Raw genomic sequence first — 20,804 nt, 5'->3', positions numbered from 1 at the left:
TTGTGCATTTCAGGAAAGCTCCCCAGAACCCGGCTTTTTCTGTGGGAGGAGACGGTAATATTTGCAACGTCAGTCTTTTTTGACTTTTTAAATGGAAGGTAAAGTATGATTGGTGCGTCTAGCTGGCAGTGTCTCATTACATATCCAGGGCATGTCCCTGGCATGTAACATGTTTTCTTCCTTTGGTGACAGCCTGGTGACATTAATGCAAACATCCCTCAGCTGCGAGCTAATCACTGCCATGACAACCAGAGGGGTTTGTTCCTCTGGAAGACTGAAACATCCAAATGATTCTCACAGTGTGGCATAGAACATCGTAAATAACTGACTTGCAGCCTGTACGCACTCAGGAATTTAGACAAACCTGGACTTTAATCCATCTAGTCAACAAAGGTCTGTCTAGGCAAGGCTATTGTTTTTCCAGCGGTCATCTATGGATGTGAGAGTTGGACTATAAAGAAAGCTGAGCACAGAAGAATTGATGCCTTTGAACTGCAGTGTTGGAGAAGACTCTTGAGAGTCCCTTGGACTGCAAGGAGATCCAACCAGTCCATCCTAAAGGAGATCAGTCCTCGGTGTTCATTGGAAGGACTGATGCTAAAGCTGAAACACCAATACTTTGGCCTCGTGATGCGAAGAGCTGACTCACTGAACAGACCCTGATGCTGGGAAAGATTGAGGGCAGGAAGAGAAGGGGATGACAGAGGATGAGATGGTTGGGTGGCATCAACCACTCGATGGACGTGAGTTTGAGTAAACTCTGGCAGTTCGAGATGGACAGGGAGGCCTGACGTGCTGCGGTTCATGGGGTTGAAAAGAGTCGGACACAACTGAGCAACTCAATTGAACTGGACTTTAATTGTGCAGTGACGCGACCATCTACCATTAAAGTGCCAGTGTTTCTCAGGTGAAGTCGATGGAATCAGAGGACCATGAATTGTGCCGATGTCTTTAATGTCTTTTCCAACATGAAAAATTTTATCTTCTGTTTAAGTATGTACTGATGGCTCACTTGATAAAGAATTCTGCTCGCAACGCAGGAGACCCAGGTTCAGTCCCTGGGTTGGGAAGATCCCCTGGAGAAGGGAATGGCAACCCACTCCAGTATTCTTGCCTGGAGAATCCCTTGGACAGAGGAGCTTGGGAAGACCCCAGTCCATGAGGTCGCAAAGAGTTGGGCATGACTGAGCTACTAATGCTTTCGGTTTCACTGTGTCCATGAAATACATGGACCATGTTTCATTTTTATAGTAGATTTTGGAGAAGGAAATGGCAATTTGCCTGGAAAATGCTATGGATGGAGGAACCTGGTAAGCTACAGTCCATGGGGTCTCAAAGAGTCGGACACGGCTGAGAGACTTCACTTTCGCTTCGCTTTGTGTTTAAACAATTGTAACTTACTAGTAGGTGACGTGTGAAATAGATGGTAGGGCGTGTTGCTGTCTCATTTCACGAGCTGTGTCTTTATTTTGTCCACTAGGTCCTGCTGGCCAGCAGCTTCCTGCCCATCTATGCAGGACTGAAGCCAGTGGAATACAAAGGGCAGGTAAGCGTCCTAGAGCCGACGCGGGATCCGTGGTTCCTGTAGTCATCCGTTTCCTTTAGGAACATCCATGACTGTTGATATTATTCTGGCGGCTCCAACTCTGTTCCTATGACTTTGGTCTCATAGGTCTGTGTCTGTTTAACAAAAGGAAAGGAGTCCAGTGCAGGGGCCGTGGTACCCTGGAACTGAGATTTTGTGGTTGAGAATGATTGACGAGGGCCCTCCTTTTTTCATTTGGTTAAAAAAACTTTGCCCTTATTTTTAATATCCAAAGAAGCAACAATAAAGTTTTTAAAAATGTACTCAAGTATAGCTGCTTTGCACTGCTGTGTGTGCATGTCAGTCACGTCCGACTCTGTGACCCGCCAGCCTCCTCTGTTCGTGGGACTCTCCAGGCAAGAACACTGGAGTGGGTTGCCCTTTCCTTCTCCAGGGGATCTTCCCCACCGGGGGATTGAACCCCTGTCTCTTGCATGTCTTGCATTGGCAGGCGGATTCTTTACCCCTGAGCGATCGGGGAAGCCCTGTTGTTAGTTCTGCCGTCCAGCAAAGTGAATCACCCGTGTGTTTCCATATATTCCCTCTTTTTTGAATTTCCTTCCCACCTAGGTCACCACAGAGCGCCGAGTCGAGTTCCCTGCGCTCTGCAGGAGTTTCTCGTCACTTGTCTATGTTAGACACAGTGTCAGTAGTGGAGATACGTCCACCGCAGGCTCTCAGGTCATCCCTCCCCGCCGCCCCTCCTCTTGGTCTGCATACATGTGTTCTCTCAGTCAGTCTCTCTCTGCTTTGCCAGGTAAGTTCATCCGTGCCATTTTTCTAGATGGCACGTGCAAGTGATCTTATATGATATTTGCTTTTCTCTTCTTGACTTATTTCACTCTGTATGACGGTCTCTAGGTCCGTCCATGTCCTGCCAATGGCACCGTTTCGTTCCTTTTCATGGCAGAGTAACATTCCGCTGTCTGTGTGGACCACATCTTCTTTATCCGTTCTTCTGTCAGTGGACATTTAGGTTGCGTCCATGTCCTGGCTCTTGTAGACAGGAGCGTGGCGGTGCATGCGTCTTTGTGAATTATGGTTTTGTTGGGGTGTATGCCTAGGAGTGCGGTTACTGGATCATGTGGTGCTTCTATTTTTAGTTCTGTGAAGAACCTCCATACTGTTCTCCATAGTGGCTGCATCAATTTACATGCTCAACAACAGCATAGGAGGGTTCCCTTTTCTCCACACCCTCTCCAGCGTTTATTGTTTGCAGATTTTTTTTTTCATATTGAGCTGCATGAGCTGTTTGTGTATTTTAGAGATTAATGCCTTGTCAGCTGCTTCATTTGCAAATATTTTCTCCCGTTTTAAGGATTGTCTTTTTGTCTTATTTATGAATTCGTTTGCTGTGCAAAAGCTTTTGAGTGTAACTGGACCCTCCTAGTTTATTTTTGTTTTGATTTTCTATCTTCTAGGAGGTGGGTCAGAAAGATCTTACTGCAATTTATGTCAAATCGTGTTCTGCCTGTGTTTTCCTCTAAGAGTTTTATAGTGTCCAGCCTTAAATGTACGTCTTTGATCCATTTAGAGTTTATTTTTGTGTTTGATGTTAGAAAGTGTTCTAATTTTATTCTTTTACATGTAGCTGTCCAGGTACCACTGATTGAAGAGACTGTCTTTTCTCCATTGTATGTTCTTGCCTCCTTTGTCATAGATTCAGTTCAGTTCAGTCGCTCAGTCGCTCTTTGTGACCCCATGAATCGCAGCACGCCAGGCCTCCCTGTCCATCACCAACTCCCGGAGTTCACTCAAACTCATGTCCGTCGAGTCGGTGATGTCATCCAACCATCTCGTCCTCTGTCATCGTCCCCTTCTCCTCCTGCCCTCAATCTTCCCCAGCATCAGGGTCTTTTCTAATGAGTCAGCTCTTCACATCAGGTGCCAAAGGACTGGAGTTTCAGCTTCAACACCAGTCCTTCCAATGAATAATCAGGACTATCTCCTTTAGGATGGACTGGTTTGCTCTCCTTGCAGTCCAAGGGACTCTCAACAGTGTTCTCCAACACCACAGCTCAAAAGCACTAATTCTTCAGTGCTCAGCTTTCTTTATAGTCCAACTCTCACATCCATACATGACTACTGGAAAAACCATAGGCTTGACTAAATGGACCTTTGTCCGCAAAGTAATGTCTCTGCTTTTTAATGTGCTATCTAGGTTGGTCATAACTTTCCTTCCAAGGAGTAAACATCTTTTAATTTCATGGCTGCAGTCACCATCTGCATTGATTTTGGAGCCCTCCAAAATAAAGTCAGCCACTGTTTCCACTGTTTCCCCATCATTTGTCATAGATTAAGTGACCATAGATGTGTGGGTTTATCTCTGGCTTTCTGTCCTGTTCCATTGATCTGTTTTTGTGCCAATATCATGCTTTCTTGATTACTGTGACTTTGGAGTATAAAGTTGGGGAACCTGATTCCTCCAGCTCTGTTTTTCTTTCTCCAGATTGCTTTGGCTATTCAGAGTCTTTTTTTTTCCCATCTCACCCTCTCCTCCCTTCTCCCCATGTCCATAAGTAAATTCTCTATATCTGTTTCTCCACTGTTACTCTGTAAATAAATTATTCAGTACCATTTTTCTAGATTCCATATATATGTGTTAGAACATGGTATTTACCTTTCTCTTTCTGACTCACTTCACTCTTGTCCATCAAAAGATGAATGGATAAAGAAGTTGTGGTACATATACACAATGGAATATTACTCAGCCATAAAAAGGGACGCATTTGAGTCACTTCTAATGAGGTGGATGAACCTAGAACCTATTTGGAGTCTTTTGTGTTTCCATACAAACTATAAAAATTTTTGTTCTACTTCTTGGGGAAACAAAATGCCATTGATGTTTTGACAGGGATTGCTCTGCATCTGTGGATTGCTCTGGGTAGTATAATCACTTTCACAATGTTGATTCTTCCTTTGACAGGTGGCCCTGAATCTGTGGCTTGCTCTGGGTAGTATACTCACTTTCACAATGTTGATTCTTCCTTTGACAGGTGGCCCTGCATCTGTGGCTTGCTCTGGGTAGTACAGTCACTTGCACAGTGTTAATTCTCCCACTCCTGGAACATGGCATGCCTCTTCATCTGTTTGTATCATCTGTGATTTCTCCCTTCAATGTCTTCAGTTTTCTGAGTCCAGGTCTTTCGTCGCCTTAGGTAGATTTTCCTAGATATTGTTTTTGTTGTGATGGTAAATGGGATTGTCTCCTCAATTCCTCTTTCTAATATTTGGTTGTTAGCGTGTAGGAATGCAAGAGGCTTCTGTGTATTGATTTTGTATCCTGCAGCTTTACCACATTCATTGATGAGTTCCAGTAGTTTTCCGGTGGCATCTGTAGGTTTTTCTATGTTATCCATCATGTCATCTCCAAACAGTGACATGACACTTACTTCTTTTCCAACCCGGATTCCTTTTATTTCTTTTTCTTCTCTGATTGCTCTGACTAAGACTTCCAAAACTATGTTGAATTAATAGTGGTGACAGTGGGCACCCTTAGCTTGTTCCTAATCTCAGGGGAAATGCTTTCCGCTTTTCAGCATTGAGAATGGTGTTTGCTGTGGGTTTCTTGCATGTGGCCTTTATTATGTTGAGATCGGTCTTCTCTGTGCCCACTTTCTGGAGCATTTTTGCCATAAACTGGTGTTGAATTTTGTCAGAAGCTTTTTCTGCATCCATTGAGATGATCATATGTGTATGTTGAAGAATCCTTGCATCCCTGGGAAACATCCCGCTTGATCCTGGTGTTTGATCCTTTTGCTTGGATTTGGATTGCTATTAATGGTATTTTTGTTGAGGACCTTTGCATCTATGTTCATCAGTGATGTTGGCCTGTAATTGTCTTTTTTTGTGTGGTATCTTTGGTTTTGGTATCATGGTGATGGCCTCATGAAACAAGTTTGGGGGTATTCCTTCCTCTGCAATTTTTTGGAAAGGTTTGAGAAGGATACATATTAGTTCTACTGTAAAAATTCTTCATTTAATTCACTCGTGAAGCCATCTGGTCCTGGACTTTCATTTTATTGGAAGATTTTTCAATCACAGTTTCCATTTCACTCCTTTGGATTGGTCTGTTCATATCCCCTGAATATGTCTTCTTGATTCAGTCTTGAAAGGCTGTACTTTTCTAAGAATTTGTCCGTTTCTTCCAGGTTGTCCATTTTATCGGCATATGGTTGCTTGTAGGAGAATCCCAGGGACGGCAGAGCCTGCTGGGCTGCCGTCTATGGGGTCGCACAGAGTTGGACACGACTGAAGCGACTTAGCAGCCGCAGCAGCAGCAAGCGGTCTCTTATGATCCTTTGTATTTCTGCATTGTCTGTTGTAGCTACTCTTTTCCATTTCTAACTTTATGGATTCGGGTCCTGTGCCTTTTTTTTCTTGGAAAGTCTGCCACAGGTTTATCAATTTTGTTTATCTTCTCAATGAGCCAGCTTTTAGTTTTATTGACCTTTGCTATTGTTTTCCTCATTTCCATTTTATGTATTTTTATTTATTTAATCTTTATGATTCCTTGCCTTCTACCAATTCTGATTTTCGTTGTTGTTTTTGTTTTTCCTTCTGTAGTTGCTTTAGGTGTAAGGTTGGGTTGTTCTCTATTTTTCCTGTTTCTTGAGGTCGGATAGTACTGCTACAGACTTGCTTCTAGGACGGGTCTTGCTGCATCCCATAGGTTTTGGATCATCTTGTTTTCCTTCTCACTTGTTTCCAGATACTTTTTGATTTCCTCTTTGGTTTCTTCATTGACCCCTTGGTTATTTACTTCATAGCATATTCTTTAGCCTCCCTGTGTTTGTGTTTTTTACAGTTTTTTCCCCTATAATTAATTTCTGATCTCACGCCATTGGTATCAGGGCAGATGCTTGATACGATTTTAATTTCAGATCACATCTTGAGTCACAAATCAAGCCTCAGCAAAAGACTTCTTTAGACTTACAAGACGTCCTCTTGGAGAAGGAAATGGCAACCCACTCCAGTATTCTTGCCTGAAGAATCCCACAGACAGAGGAGCCCGGTGGGCTACAGTCTGTGAGGTTGCAAAGAGTCGGACACGACTGAGTAACTACCAGTTTCAGTTTTCACAGAGAAAATATCTCTACCTAAAATATCTGATTTGCACAGTTGGTATATTATAAGCTGCCTTTTTTTGTAACGTTTCCCCATTGATGGACCAGAGACTATTATAATCAGGATAATTCTTCATAATAAAGTTTTATTAGATCTTAAAATAAAAAAAAAAGTACTCTTGACGGCCCCTTCTATGAACAGTTAGAAGCAAAGTGTGCTGGCAGGCTGGGGAAACCGATCAGGGTGTCCCTCACCTGGCCCCCACGTGAGGCTGGAGCCCTTCATGCCATCCCACCCCCAGGGGTCCCCCGCCGGCAGCCAGCTGCTCTTCTCTTCGGTCCTCCTTGGAAATGTATCTATGAAGGAGAGGCTGAAACAACCATCACTGACGGAGAGCTGCAGGAGGCGTTTTAGAGAGATGTAGTGAACTGTGGTGCTGGAGGAGACTCTTGAGAGTCCCTTGGACTGCAAGGAGATCCAACCAGTCCATCCTAAAGGAGATCAGTCCTGGGTGTTCATTGGAAGGACTGATACTGAAGCTGAAACTCCAATACTTTGGCCACCTGATGAGAAGAACTGACTCATTTGAAAAGACCCTGATGCTGGGAAAGATTGAGGGCAGGAAGAGAAGGGGACGACAGAGGATGAGATGGTTGGATGGCATCACCGACTCGATGGACATGGGTTTAAGTAAGCTCCGGGAGTTGGTGACGGACAGGGAGGCCTGGCATGCTGTGCTCCATGGGGTTGCAGAGTTGGACACAACTGAGCGACTGAACTGAGTGAACTACCGCCTGCTATCTGCTGTCCACACTGCCCGAAGTCTTCTTTCTGCGTCCTGCAAAACATGTTTGTGCTGTAAAATTTCACCATCCTGTCTGATCCTGCTCTTCCATAGCCTACACCCCAGCGCACACACTGATAACCAGACACAGTATCTCCTTAATGCACAGCAGAGATAAGCGTTTTATGGTCAAACACAGGGGCTGTTTATTTGTCTGTGTGCTCAGTTACTCAGTCATGTCTGGCTCTGCAACCCCACGGACCGTAGCCCACCAGGCTCCTCTGTCCATGGGGTTCTCCAGGCAAGAATACTGGAGTGGGGTGCCGTGCCCTCCTCCAGGGGATCTTCGTGACCCAGGACTCACACCTGCGGCTCTCGAAGTCTCCTGCGTTGGCAGGCAGGCTCTTTACCACTAGCGCCACCATTTAGTTAAATGTTATTTGGCTGCTCTGTGTCTTAGTTGGAGCATGAAGGATCTTTTGATTACAGCATGAGACCTCTTAGCAGGGCGTTGTGGGGTCTACTTCCCGACCAGGGACTGAAACCATGATGGCCCCTGCATTAAGAGTTGGGAGTCTCAGCCACTGGACCACAGGGAATTCCCAGACACAGAAGCTATGTAACACACACTGCAGATATATATTCTGTAATCCCATACACTGTGTAACACCTACTCAAAATCAGGCACATCCTCATGGATGATTAATGCTGTTTATTTTATAGACATGTGATATGTATGTATTCATTTATAAATGTGTACATGAAAAGCATTTAATAGCTGTCATTGGTTCATTCATTTTGAAGACCCTGCAAAAGGCCTGTGCTCAGTGGGTGGATGGTCTCAAAACCAGGGGATTGATTTTTACACATCTCTTGGCTAATGTGTTTGGGGATCTGTCTGTGTTTGGACCTTGTGAGCCCTCATGATTTTCTTCCTCCGACTTTTCCTGGCCATCCCAGCCCTTTTCCGTGCTTCTCATAGTATTCCTGGCCAAACCAGTGTGCCCTGGCACGATTGTCTAAAAGGGGCAGATGAGAAGCGTGAGGCTGAGTCACTGGATAACATCATGGAGAGGCAGAGACGGAGACCCTTACGGTGGTCTGCCTTGTCCAGGTTGAGCTCTCTTTATTAGCCACAGGCACAGGCATTACTTGGAGGGATGGGCCTCCATGCTGTTGGCTGAAACCCTCTCCGTGACCACTCAGAAACATCATATACACTGATTTTTTTTTCTGTAAAGCAGCATAAACAAAAGCTCGCAGAAAGCCATTTTAAATATTCATTTGTCTGTTCTCTGTCTTGGTTGTGTCACATGGGATCGCTTAATTGAGGCACGTGGGGCCTAGTGCCCTGACCAGGGATTGAACGAGCGCCCCCTGCACTGGGAGCAGGGAGTCTGAGCCACTAGAGCACTTGGGAATCTCAAAGCTGGTTTTTTTCCCACCCCTATTCTGGATACTGCCGCTCAGAGGTAGCAGATACTCAGTTACCAAGGAGCACGATTTTTTGTTGTCATTTAAAAACGTGAAAAGTACCCCACTTGACATAACAATTTTAAAGTAGGCTAAGTAGCATTTTTCCGTTAGAGCAGTAAAAATCAACACTTATTTTTACCTATAAATGTTGAACACAGATGCTAGCCAAATCAACTTTACATTACGGTTATGAACTTTAATTTGATGATCTGAAATGTGATGATTTCACTTCAAGTTACTGCTTGATAATATATAATCATGACAGAAATGGCTAAATGGCAGGAAAAAATATATATATATGCAAAGCACTCAGGTGTCTTACGAGATTATATATGATCATGAAAAGGGGATTTGGGATCCGGGAGTCATCAGCATTGCTGATGCGATGGGTAAATTAAGAGGTGCTGACGGAGAAGGTGGATGGAGCTACGGGAAGGAAGGAAGGAAAGGGAGGATGGAACGAAGGTTAGAGAACGGAGACCCAGAAGGCTAGTATTGAGTTGGCCAGAAGGTCCACTTGGGTTTTCTGTAATATGGGGAAACGTCAATGATGTTTCTGGCCACCTGAATATGTTGTAAGACTATGCTGAACATGCCCCGTGTTTAAGTAGTGATAACTGTATTATGAATGAGGTGCAGGTGCTGATGGCTCCCAGTTTCTTCCAACATACAGTGTCCTCTTCTTCCTCAGTAACAGAACTGCAGTTCTTATGTGGACTTATTGCCGTGTAGCTGAAAGGTCACGTCCACCAGTGCTCCTTGCTGTTAGGTGTGGCCGTCCCCTCAAGTGCGGGCAGGGAGAGGTAGGCCGAGTTACTGTGGGACTTACAGGAAGTGAGGTTGTGTGTGTTTGTTTCCTCCCTGCTGCCCGGAACTTAGACGTGATGACCAGAGCTCTGGCAGCCATTGTGGATCATGAGGTCACAGATCACTCTAATTAGAGACAGACAGAGTTGGGGCATGCATGATTTGAGGAGGGGCACCTTACCAATGTACCTTCAATGCTGCTTTCATGGGAAAAAGAAGCAAAACTTCTGTTGTTACTGCTTTCTATCTGATGCATCAGAGTCCACTCCCATGTGCTGTAGGCAATATTACCACTGTATGTTACAGATGAGGAAATGGAGGTGCAGAAACATTCATTCACTTCACTGAAGATGTATAGCTGAGTCAGGGGGCACCTTTCCCAGGATGATCTGTAATGTTTGCATCAATCACAGGCCTCTTGCTCTACTAAGTCTTGTTCATTTCTTGAAATATACATACATATATATATATATATATAAATATATATATGAAGAAATCTATATATTTATGTATGTAAATAAATCTGTATATATATATATATATAAAGAACTGTATATATTTATATATATTAAGAAATAGATACTTATATAATTAAGAAATAGATATTTATATATATTAAGAAATAGATATTTATATATATTAACAAGTAGGTATTTTAAGAAATAGATATATTTATATATAGTAAGAAATATATATATTAAGAAATAGATATTTATATATTAAGACATAGGTATATTAAGAAATTGGTGAAGGAAATGGCAACCCACTCCAGTACTCTTGCCTGGAAAATCCCATGGAATGAGGAGCCTGGTAGGCTACAGTCCATGGGGTTGCAAAGAGTCGGACACGACTGAGCGACTTATGTATTAAGAAATACTTATATATTTATATTTATATATAGTAATAAATATATATATTTATATTTACATATAGTAAGAAATATATATATATTTGACCTTGGGAGGCGAGGCACGACCCTCTGATGACTGGCCTCTGTGCAGAGGAGCAGTGTCATAATGACGTGTTTTTCTGTTTGTTTCATCTTTGGTTGCACTGAGTCTTTGTTGCTGCACCCAGGCTTCCTCTAGTTAAGTGGAGGCCACTCTCGAGTTGTGCAAATGCTTTTCCATTGCAGCGGCTTGTCTTCTTCCAGAGCAGACTCTAGGGCGTGTGGGCTTCAGTAGCTGTGGTTCAGGGGCTTCGGCAGTTGTGGCTCTCAGGCTTAGTTGCTCCGTGGCACGTGGGATCTTCCTGGACCAGGGACCGAACCTGTGTCCCCTGCATGGGCAGGCGGATTCTTAATCCGTGGACCACCAGGGAAGTCCCTGGTCCCCCTTGGTTGTGTAATAAAGCCTGGGAAGAGGGGACCCCATGTGCACGGTGACTGACAGGGCGCTCCTGGGGGTGCTTGCTTGTTTCTGCAGCCACATGGTGCCGTTTGCCACTTGCTAAGGACTCAATCGGGAAGATCCCCTGGAGCAGGGAATGGCACCCCACTCCAGTATTCCTGGGCTTCCCTGGTGGCTCAGACAGTAAAGAACCCGCCTGCAATGCAGAGACCTACGTTCAATCCCTGGGTCAGGAAGATCCCCTGGAGGAGGGCATGGCAACCCACTCCAGTGTTCTTGCCTGGAGAATCTCCATGGACAGAGGAGCCTGGCGGGCTACAGTCAACGGGGTCTCAAAGAGTCAGACATGACTGAGCATACAGTTGGACTATAAGGAAAGCTGAGCACTGAAGAATTGATGCTTTTGAACTGTGGTGTTGGAGAAGACTCTCGAGAGTCCCTTGGACAGCAGTGAGATCCAACCAATCATCCTAAAGGAAATCAGTCCTGAATATTCATTGGAGGGACTGATGCTGAAGCTGAAACACCAATACTTTGGCCACCTAATTCAAGAGCCGACTCACTGGTAAGACCCTGATGCTGGGGAAGATTGACGGCAGGAGGAGAAGGGGACGACAGAGGATGAGATGGTTGGATGGCATCACCCACTCAATGGACATGAGTTTGAGCAAGCTCCGGGTGATGGACAGGGAAGCCTGGCGTGCTGCAGTCCATGGGTTGCAAAGAGTGAGACACGTTGAGAGACTGAACTGAACTGAATAGTGGATTTACAGTGTTGTGTCAATTTCTGCTGTACAACACAACGACTCAGGTAAACACATATAGACATTCTTTTCCATTATGGTTTATCCCAGGAGACTGGATGCAGTTCCATGTGCTGTACAGCAGGACCTTTTGTTTATCCATCCCTTAGGTAACAGTTGGCATGTGCTAACCCCAAGCTTCTAGTCCATTCCTTCCCCACTCCCTCCCTCTGCGCCTCCCCCTTGACAGCCACGGTCTGTTCTCTGACCGTGTTCTCTGAGCATAGTCAGAGTCTGTGACCCTGTTTCTGCTTTGTCGATAAGTTCATTTCCTCACCTTTTATGTTCCACATAGAAATGCTATCATATGGTCTTTGTCTTCCTCTTTCTGGCAAAACTGTTTGCAGAGCAAGTCCAGCCCTGCCTCGAGGTTCTAGCATGAGCTTCTCGCAGTGTGGAACATACATCCAGGCACACACGGCGTGTTCTGAAAGGACTTGGTGCAGGAAGAAGTGAGCGCTTTCGGTACCGGGGACAGCCTTGAGCTTACAGTCTTCGCCTTCAGTTATATGACATGAGCTGCTGGAGGTCATGAGCCTGGTGTGAACCCAGAAGGCGTCACCTGTGAGACACGGCTTGACGTGTGCTGGCAGACGACCGCCCCTCTGGGTTTGCTGTGATGGGTGTCCCTGTCCTGTAGAATCATCGCCTCGGCTCTGGTCTCCAGCGCTGTAATCCACCAAGGACAGCCACAGTAGACCCCCGCCCCACCTCTGGGCACAAGCTCGTCTTCTCTACTGAAGAACCGTTGTTTCTTTTCTACTCTCTGGACTCAGACAGTTCACCTTACCATGGAGCACGTTAGCATATGGTCAGAGACGCAGGTAAAGGGCGTTAGGAGAAAAGACAATCAACTGTAGGGGCCAGAATGCAGAGATGCAGGTAAAGGATGTTAGGACAAGTGGCAGCAACTTGTACGCTCCAGATTTTTTTAAATATTTATTATATTTATACACATTTAAATATTCCCTGGTGGATTCCCTGGTGGCTCAGATGGCAAAGCGTCCGCCTGCAGTACAGGAAACCTGGGTTCGATCCCTGAGTCAGGAAGATCTCCTGGAGGAGGAAATGGCAACCCGCTCCAGTATTCTGGCCTGGAGAATCCCATGGCTGGAGGAGCCTGGCGGGCTATAGTCCATGGGGTCGCAAAGAGTCGGACACCACTGAGTGACTTCTCTCTCTTTCTCTCTATACACGTTTATAAATGTTTTTTAATATATAAGAATTAAAAAAAAATTATTTGTTTGCCTGCACTGGGCCTGTATTGTGGCACATGAAATTTTTTTTTTTTTTTTGAGTTGGGGCATGTGGTATCTGGTTCCCTGATCAGAGATCAAACCTGGGACCCTTTCATTGGGAGTGGAGACTCTTGGCCACTGGACCACCAGGGAAGTCCCACATGTTTGGTTTTTGAAGCACATTTTTCTCCTGGAATAATTTTCTTTTTAACTTATTTGGCCTACCCTTTCCTTTGATGAATGAAGGTGCTATAATCTGAAACTAAGAAACTCTGGGCAAAACTCTCCTGGGAAGAGCCATCAGCAAGATTTTGGAATCTTCAGTGTCACGGCAGCTTATGGAATGCTGCCCAAAAAGTGGGAATGATTTTGAGGAATATGTTGCAAACAGCCAGAGAAGTCATGGCCAGAAGCACAGGGAATGCAGTTTTAATTTATCCATCAGTCAGTTCAGTTCAGTTCCATCGCTCAGTCATGTCTGATTCTTTGTGACCCGAGGGACTGCAGCACGCCAGGCCACCCTGTCCATCAGCAACTCCAAGAGTTTACCCAAACTCATGTCCATTGAGTCAGTGATGCCATCCAACCATCTCATCCTCTGTCGTCCCCTTCTCCTCTCACCTTCAATCTTTCCTAGCATCAGGGTCTTTTCATAAGAGCCAGCTCTTCGCATCAGGTGGCCAAAGTATTGGTTTCAGCTTCAGCCTCAGTCTTTCCAATGAATATTTGGGACTGATTTCCTTTAGGATGGACTGGTTGGATCTCCTTGCAGTCCAAGGGACTCTCAAGAGTCTTCTCCAACACCACAGTTCAAAAGCATCAATCGATCCATAGCACGTGAGATATAAGGTATTTGGATTTAGTAATGTTATTGTTGTTTCCAGAAATTTTGCTCACATTAGCATGCCTGAGGGTGGGGTGGGCTCTGTGTGTGTGTGGTTGTTGGGAGTGATACAGTTCATGAGAGCAGGAATCAGGAGAAAGATGGACTGTATTTATAACATCTGAGCTGCTGGGGTTATGGTTACAGAGTAGCGAGTAACGCTGAAAATTTAATGAAGCCCCTTGATAAGCTGTTTGTTTCCCTGACTCATTTATCCAATCAGAATAAGCTAACAAGAGTGAACAAAATTTAGAAAAAAGACTTTCAGTTCCCTTAAGCGGCAGTCATTAGCCCCATGGTAAATTAGAACACTGCACATTAACGAGCCAGATTGCCCTTCTTTTCCTTCAGTTGAATAAAACAAGGGAGCTGTCAGTTAAGTTATATGGCATTTGGTGCATATTTTTTATTTCCCTTGATGAAACCTCTGAATTTTTGCATCACTGGTGAGATACTCTACTGAGGGTATGAAAGGTGATTTTGGAAGGTGTTCTTTCTCTCTCTCTTTCTAGGTATTATCTATTCCAGAATTTGGTGTCTACATCCAAAGCAATGAGGGAAGAGAAGGGGGAAAAAAAAAAACAAAAAACTCCAGGACAGTAAGGCACAGAACCAGATATCTGGGACCTTCTTTTTTTTAATTAATTAATTTTTATTGAAGTGTATTTGTTGTTGTTGATCATTTGCTCAGTCATGTCCAGCTCTTTGAGACCCCATGAACTGCAGCATGCCAGGTTCCTCTGCCCTCCACTGTCTGCCGGAGTCTGCTCAAATACAGTAGTTCCTTTACAATGTGGGGGCCTTCTTAATACAAACCTGTCTTTTTTAGACAGTATTTGTATAGTCTTGTGTGTGTGTGTATCCATATTTATACACACACAAGCATATATAAATGTGTGTATATAATACATAATTATATAATGTGTTTTGTTCTTTTAAAAAATAATGACGGTAAGCAGATTACCCAGGTCAGGTTCATTTTAATCCAATCCACTTATGTTTTTTCCTCCACCAAAATGCAGTTCCCTCAACCAGAGATTTTCAACACATTTTCACTTTCTGTTTATTTACTTTTATTTCCTCTAAAGGGAGGTGGTTGCCGGCCAAGGCCTTTGTAAACAATACCTATCATTTAGTCACCTGCTTTAGAAATCAAAACAGGTAAGAAAAACATTTTAAAAGAAAAAAAGACATGAAGTGAATGAAGGTGAATGAAGGTCCTTAACTCAGTTAAGGATGCTTTATGCTAACCTGTTTCTCAGTCCTCACCTTCTTGCTTTTTTTCCTCCAAAATAGATCATTTTGTGAGGTTGCTGTTGTTGTTCGGTCGATGTTGTGTCCGACTCTTTGTGACCCCATGGGCTGCAGCAGACCAGGCCTCCCTGTCTATCACCAACTCCCAGAGTTTACTGAAACTCATGTCCATTGAATTGGTGATGCCATCCAACCATCTCATCCTCTGTCACCCCCTTCTCCTCCCACCCTCAATCTTTCCCAGCATCAGGGTCTTTTCCAATGAGTCAGTTCTTTGTATCAGGTGGCCAAAGTATTGAAGCTTCAGCTTCAGAAGTGATTTTGCAGCCCAAGAAAATAAAATCTATCACGGCTTTCACTTTTTCCCCATCTCTTTGCCATGAAGTGACGGGACCAGATGCCATGATCCTAGTTTTTTGAATGTTGAGTTTCATGTCAGCTTTTTCACTCTCCTCTTTTACTTTCATCAAGAGGCTCTTTGGTTCTTCTTCACTTTCTGCCATTAGAGAGGTTATCATCTGCATGTCAGAGATGGTTTATATTTCTTCTGACAATCTTGATTCCAGCTTGGGATTCAGTCAGCTTTTTCACTCTCCTCTTTTACTTTCATCAAGAGGCTCTTTGGTTCTTCTTCACTTTCTGCCATTAGAGAGGTTATCATCTGCATGTCAGAGATGGTTTATATTTCTTCTGACAATCTTGATTCCAGCTTGGGATTCATCCAGCCTGGCATTTCGTGTGATACACTCTGCATATTGGTTAAATAAGCAAGGTGACAGTTTACAACCTCATTTTAGTCCTTTACCAATTTTGAACCAGTCAGTTGCTGCATCTGAGTCTAACTGTTGCCTCTTGACTGGCATACAGGATTCTCCAGAGACAGGTAATGTGGTCCGGAATTCCCATGTCTTTAAGAATTTCCCACAGTTTTTGGAAAGGCTTTAGTCAAAGGCTTTAGTATAAATCAGTGAAGCAGGAAGCAGAAGTAGATATTTTCCAGAATTCTCTTGCTTTCTCCACGATCCAGTGAATGTTGGCAATTTGATTTGCAGTTCCTCTGCCTTTTCTAAATGCAGCTTTTACATCTGGAAGTTCTTGGCTGGCATAATGCTAAAGCCTAGCATGCAAGATTTTAAGCATGATCCTACTACTATGGGAGATGTATGCAACTGTCCAATGGTTAGCACATACTTGAGTACTTCCCTTCTTGGGAATTTGGAGGAGGCCGGACCTTTTCTGGTCCTGTGGCCACTGCTGAGTTTTCCAACTCAAATTGGGTGATGTATTGAGTGCAGCACTTGAACAGCATCATCTTGTAGGATTTGAAATAGCTCAGCTGAAATTTCATCACCTCCACTAGCTTTGTTCATAGTGATGCTTCCTAAGGCCCACTTGACTTCACACTCCAGAATGTCTGACTCTGGGTGAGTGATAAGGTGTTCTCCACAATTTCTAGCTTTGTATTCCCACATCCACGGCAGGATATTTCCAATCTGGATGTAGCCTGTAGTGTTTGAACTTCAGCTTTGTGTGTCTGTGTGTTTATTGTTAGAGCTGATTCTAGGGCTCAAGGACAGATTGAAAGTCTTTTTCACTTGAAACACCATAAGGAATTCCGTCTTTGTGCTTCTTCCGCCTGCCCCCAGTGTCCAGGTGTGCAGAAGCCTGTGGACGGTCCTCGGTCCTGCTGTTCTGTCTCTCCCTCTTTCCTTTGGGCCGAGGTCTGAAAGCACAGACTCTCTTCTGAACAGTGCTCCTGTTGAACACTTCCTAGCCCTCTCCCGCCCTTGCACCCACGCTACCCCGAATTCTTCAAGGCTTGAAGCCCTATGTACTCAGGAGTCACTTTGGAGATGAAAGCCTTTCTGGTGGTCCTTTATTTATTTACTTTTCACTTGGCTACAGACAATGCCGATTTGCAGTTCTGAAGTTAAAAATGGAGCCGCCTTTTATGGGGGATGATCTGCTCAGTGTCAGAGTCAACTTGGCTTTGCATCCTGATTAGATGATAAATCCCAAGCTCGTTACATGTGGCTTCTTATGCATGTGCCATCATCAGTTAAAAAAATAATAATAAGGTCTTAAGTAATCTACTCAAAGCTTTGAAACAACTGGAGAGATTTCTTGATTCCGTCCAAATTTCTTGGTTTGGTTTAGTCACTAAGTTGTGTCCTACCCTTGCGATTCCATAGACTGAGAACCTACCGGAGTGCTCTGTTCATGGGATTCTCCAGGCAAGAATACTGGAGCAGGTTGCCATTCCCTTCTCCAGGGGATCTTCCCGACCCAGGAATCGAACCCAGGTCTCCTGCATTGGCAGGCAGATTCTTTACCAGCTGAGCCACCAGGGAAACCCATGGGTTTCTTACTATAATTTCTTACTATAAACCCAAACTTCTTACTGTATGCATAAAGGCTGTGTGTGTATGTTCTGTGCTCAGTCATGTCCGACTCTTTGTGACTCCATAAATTGTAGCACAGAAGGCTCCTCTGTCCATGGGATTCTCCAGGCAAGAATCCTGGAGTGGGTTGCCGTGCCCTCCTCCAGGGCATCTTCCCCACCCAGGGATCGAACGCATTGCAGGCAGGTTCTTTACCACGGAGCCACCTCGGAAGCCTGTGGGTAAATGATATGCATACAAAGATTTGCTTTGCTTCCAAAACAAATCCAATCCAGCTGGTCCTCATCAATAGTAACTCAAGGGCGTTCATCCCCAAGGCTCGGATTCTCAGAAGGACGGTGTCCTCTTGGGGAAGTCCACGGTCACTGTCTTCACGTGCTGACCGGGGCCATTCTCTCCGCAGAGGTGGGTGGACGGAGGCTTCACCAACAGCCTGCCAGTCCTGCCCGTCGGCCGCACTGTGACCATCTCCCCGTTCAGTGGGCGACTGGACATCTCTCCGCAGGATAAAGGGCGGCTGCATTTCTACGTTAGCATCACCAACCAGGAAGTACTGGTGAGTCCTGATGTTCCCGACCGTCACAGACCCCCTGAAACTCTCCACACGCTTCCCACACTTGGAAACTCCATCGTATGTACAGATTTGCATGCATATTTTTAAAAATTTACTTATTTTAATTGGAGGCTAATTACTTTACAATAAATGTAGTGGTTTTTGCCATGTTTTAAATGAGTCACAACATATGTTGTGCATATGGACCTGGGTACCTGTAGACTGTGCGTGTGCAATCTTTTTTTTTTTTTTTTTTTTTTTACTATTTTTGAACTGTCTCTGTGGGACATTTCCTGTTTCTTCACTTATTTTGCAGGTCAGCATACTTGGCAAGTTTTCAATGCAATTTTATTTAAAAAAAAAAAAAAGCACTTATTTACTTACTGGTTGTCTGAATTAGATTGTAGTTGCGGTGGGCAGGCTCCTTGTTTCAGTAAGAGGTCTCCAGAGCTCACAGGCTTTCTGGTTGTGGCTGGAGACCGGATGGACTCTGTGGTTGTGGCACTCGGGCTCAGTAGTTGAGGTGCTTGGGCTCAGTAGTTGAGGTGCTTGGGCTCAGTAGTTGAGGTGCTTGGGCTTAGTTGCCCTGTGGCATGTGGGACCCTTAGATCCCCCCATAGAGATTGAAACCTGTGTCCCCTGCATTGGAAGGCAGTCTGAACCACTGGACTGCCAGGGAAGTGCAATTTTTATTTTTTTTAAATTTTTTTTTAATATGGACCATTTTTTTTTTTAAAGAATCTTTAATTTGTTATAATATTGCTCCTGTTGTTTATATTCTGATTTTTTGGCCACACGGAATGTGGGATGCTACCTCCCTGGTGGTGGTGGTGGTGGTGGTTTACTCGCTAAGTCGTGTCTGACTCTTGCAACCCCATGGACTATAGCCCGCCAGGCTCCACTGTCCATGAGATTCTCCAGCAAGAATTCTGGGGTGGGTTGCCATTTCCTTCCTGGTAGGTCCCTAAGTTTTCCACTAATGTTTTTACATACTTAATCATTGCCACCTTTTAAAACAATCAGATGATCTCATTTACAAATGTACTGATGGGACTTCCTTGGTAGTCCAGTGATTAAGACTTCTAAAGCAGGGGATATGGATTGGATCCGTGGTCAGGGAGGTAGGTGAGAAAGGAAGTGGCAAAAATGTTGATTCCCTCAATCTAGTCAAAAATTACTTCTCAGCAGGGAGTGATACTATATACAGGTGTGTGCGTGCTAAGTTATGTCTGACTCTTTGCAACCCCAGGGACTGTAGCCCCTGAAAGTGAAAGCATTAGTTGCTCAGTGGTGTTTAACTCAGACGCGATGGACTGTAGCCTCTGGCTGGAGTGAGTTGCCATGCCCTCCTGCAGGGCATCTTCCACACCCAGGGATCGGGCCATGGCTCCCCCATTGGCAGGAAGATTCTTTACCTTTGGAGCCACCAGGGAAGCCCATTATATGCAGGAGACACTGGCTAAGTCGGGAATGTGTACAGGCATCTAGGGATGGAGCTCAGGGATGCTGCTCAGCATCCTACAGTGCACAGGACAGACGCCCCGACAGAGAAGCATCTGGCCCTAAAAGTCAGTGGTACCCAGGCTGAGAAACCCTCTTGCAGTCTTCGTGTGGAGTTCTGTGTTTTGTTTTGTTCTGTTTTTTGGGGGGAGGAGAGTATGCTGGGGCTTAGTTACCATGCGGGCTTTTCTCGAGCTGCAGAGAGCAGGCTTCTCGTTGCAGTGGCTTCTCTGGTTGCAGAGTACGGGCACTAGGGCGCACGGGCTTCGTTAGTGGTGACACGTGAACTCAGCAGCTGCAGCTCCCAGGCTCTCAAGCACAGGTTTAATAATCGTGGTGCACAGGCTTAGTTGCCCTGAGACGTGTGGGCTCTTCCGGGACCAGGGATGCAACCTGTACCCACTGCACTGGCAGGCAGGTTCTTTACCACCCAGCCATCAGAAAGCCCACAGTTGAGATTTTAAGATTATTTTGTTTATACTGACTGGAAAGCCCTGCAGTTCCATTTTAAGATGATTTTCTTCCTACTTAGTATTATTATTTTTTTTGTATTGCTAATAGCATGTATAACAAGCAGGCTTTGCTTACAGAAGTAAATGTTGATTGACCAGCCCTTTCGTATCCTACGGTGTGCCTTTCTGTCCCAGCTGTCCGTGGCAAACTTGGTGAGACTCAACCGGGCCCTCTTCCCGCCAAGCAGGAGGACAATGGAGTCGCTCTATCAACGGGGCTTCGACGACGCCAGCAGGTTTTTAGTTAAAGAAAATTGGTTTGCGTAGGACGCTTACAACTTGTTAATGGAGAACACAGTTCTTCAGGGAAGTTTCTAATTAAATCCTTTTATAAAAGCCTATCGTCGTTATCAATTTTATTATGAGTTTTTGTAATGCTTGCAGTTTTTAAAAACTTTATTCTGTTTTGAGGTAAATTTACAACGTTATGATGGTTTCAGGTGGACAGCAAAGGGACTCAGACATGCATATGCATGTATCCATTCTCCCCCAAACTCCCCTCCCATCCAGGCTGCCACATGACACTGAGCAGAGTTCCCTGTGCTGGAGACCAGGTCCTTGTTGGTTCTCCATGTTAAACACAACAGTGTG

At 44.7% G+C, this 20,804-nt stretch overlaps 1 protein-coding gene across 7 annotated transcripts in view; it reads left to right on the top strand.

The window, feature by feature from the left end:
• Window positions 1–20,552, top strand: part of PNPLA4 (patatin like phospholipase domain containing 4) — a 44,396-nt gene extending 23,844 nt beyond the window's left edge. For 6 of the 7 annotated variants that reach the window (XM_059883998.1, XM_059883997.1, XM_059883996.1 and 3 more), the window contains 3 exon segments: window positions 1,481–1,546; window positions 18,052–18,204; window positions 20,349–20,552. In XM_059883998.1, the coding sequence (XP_059739981.1) occupies window positions 1,481–1,546; window positions 18,052–18,204; window positions 20,349–20,480 (351 nt within the window). In that variant the 3' untranslated portion in view covers window positions 20,481–20,552. 7 annotated transcript variants of the gene reach the window in all.
• Window positions 20,553–20,804: the final 252 nt, after the last annotated feature.

The sequence above is a fragment of the Bos taurus genome, chromosome Y (assembly GCF_002263795.3).
Source record: "Bos taurus isolate L1 Dominette 01449 registration number 42190680 breed Hereford chromosome Y, ARS-UCD2.0, whole genome shotgun sequence".
In the NCBI taxonomy this organism is placed as follows: domain Eukaryota; kingdom Metazoa; phylum Chordata; class Mammalia; order Artiodactyla; family Bovidae; genus Bos; species Bos taurus.
Note: the sequence above shows the minus strand (reverse complement) of the source record. Positions and strands in the feature narration are given on the sequence as shown.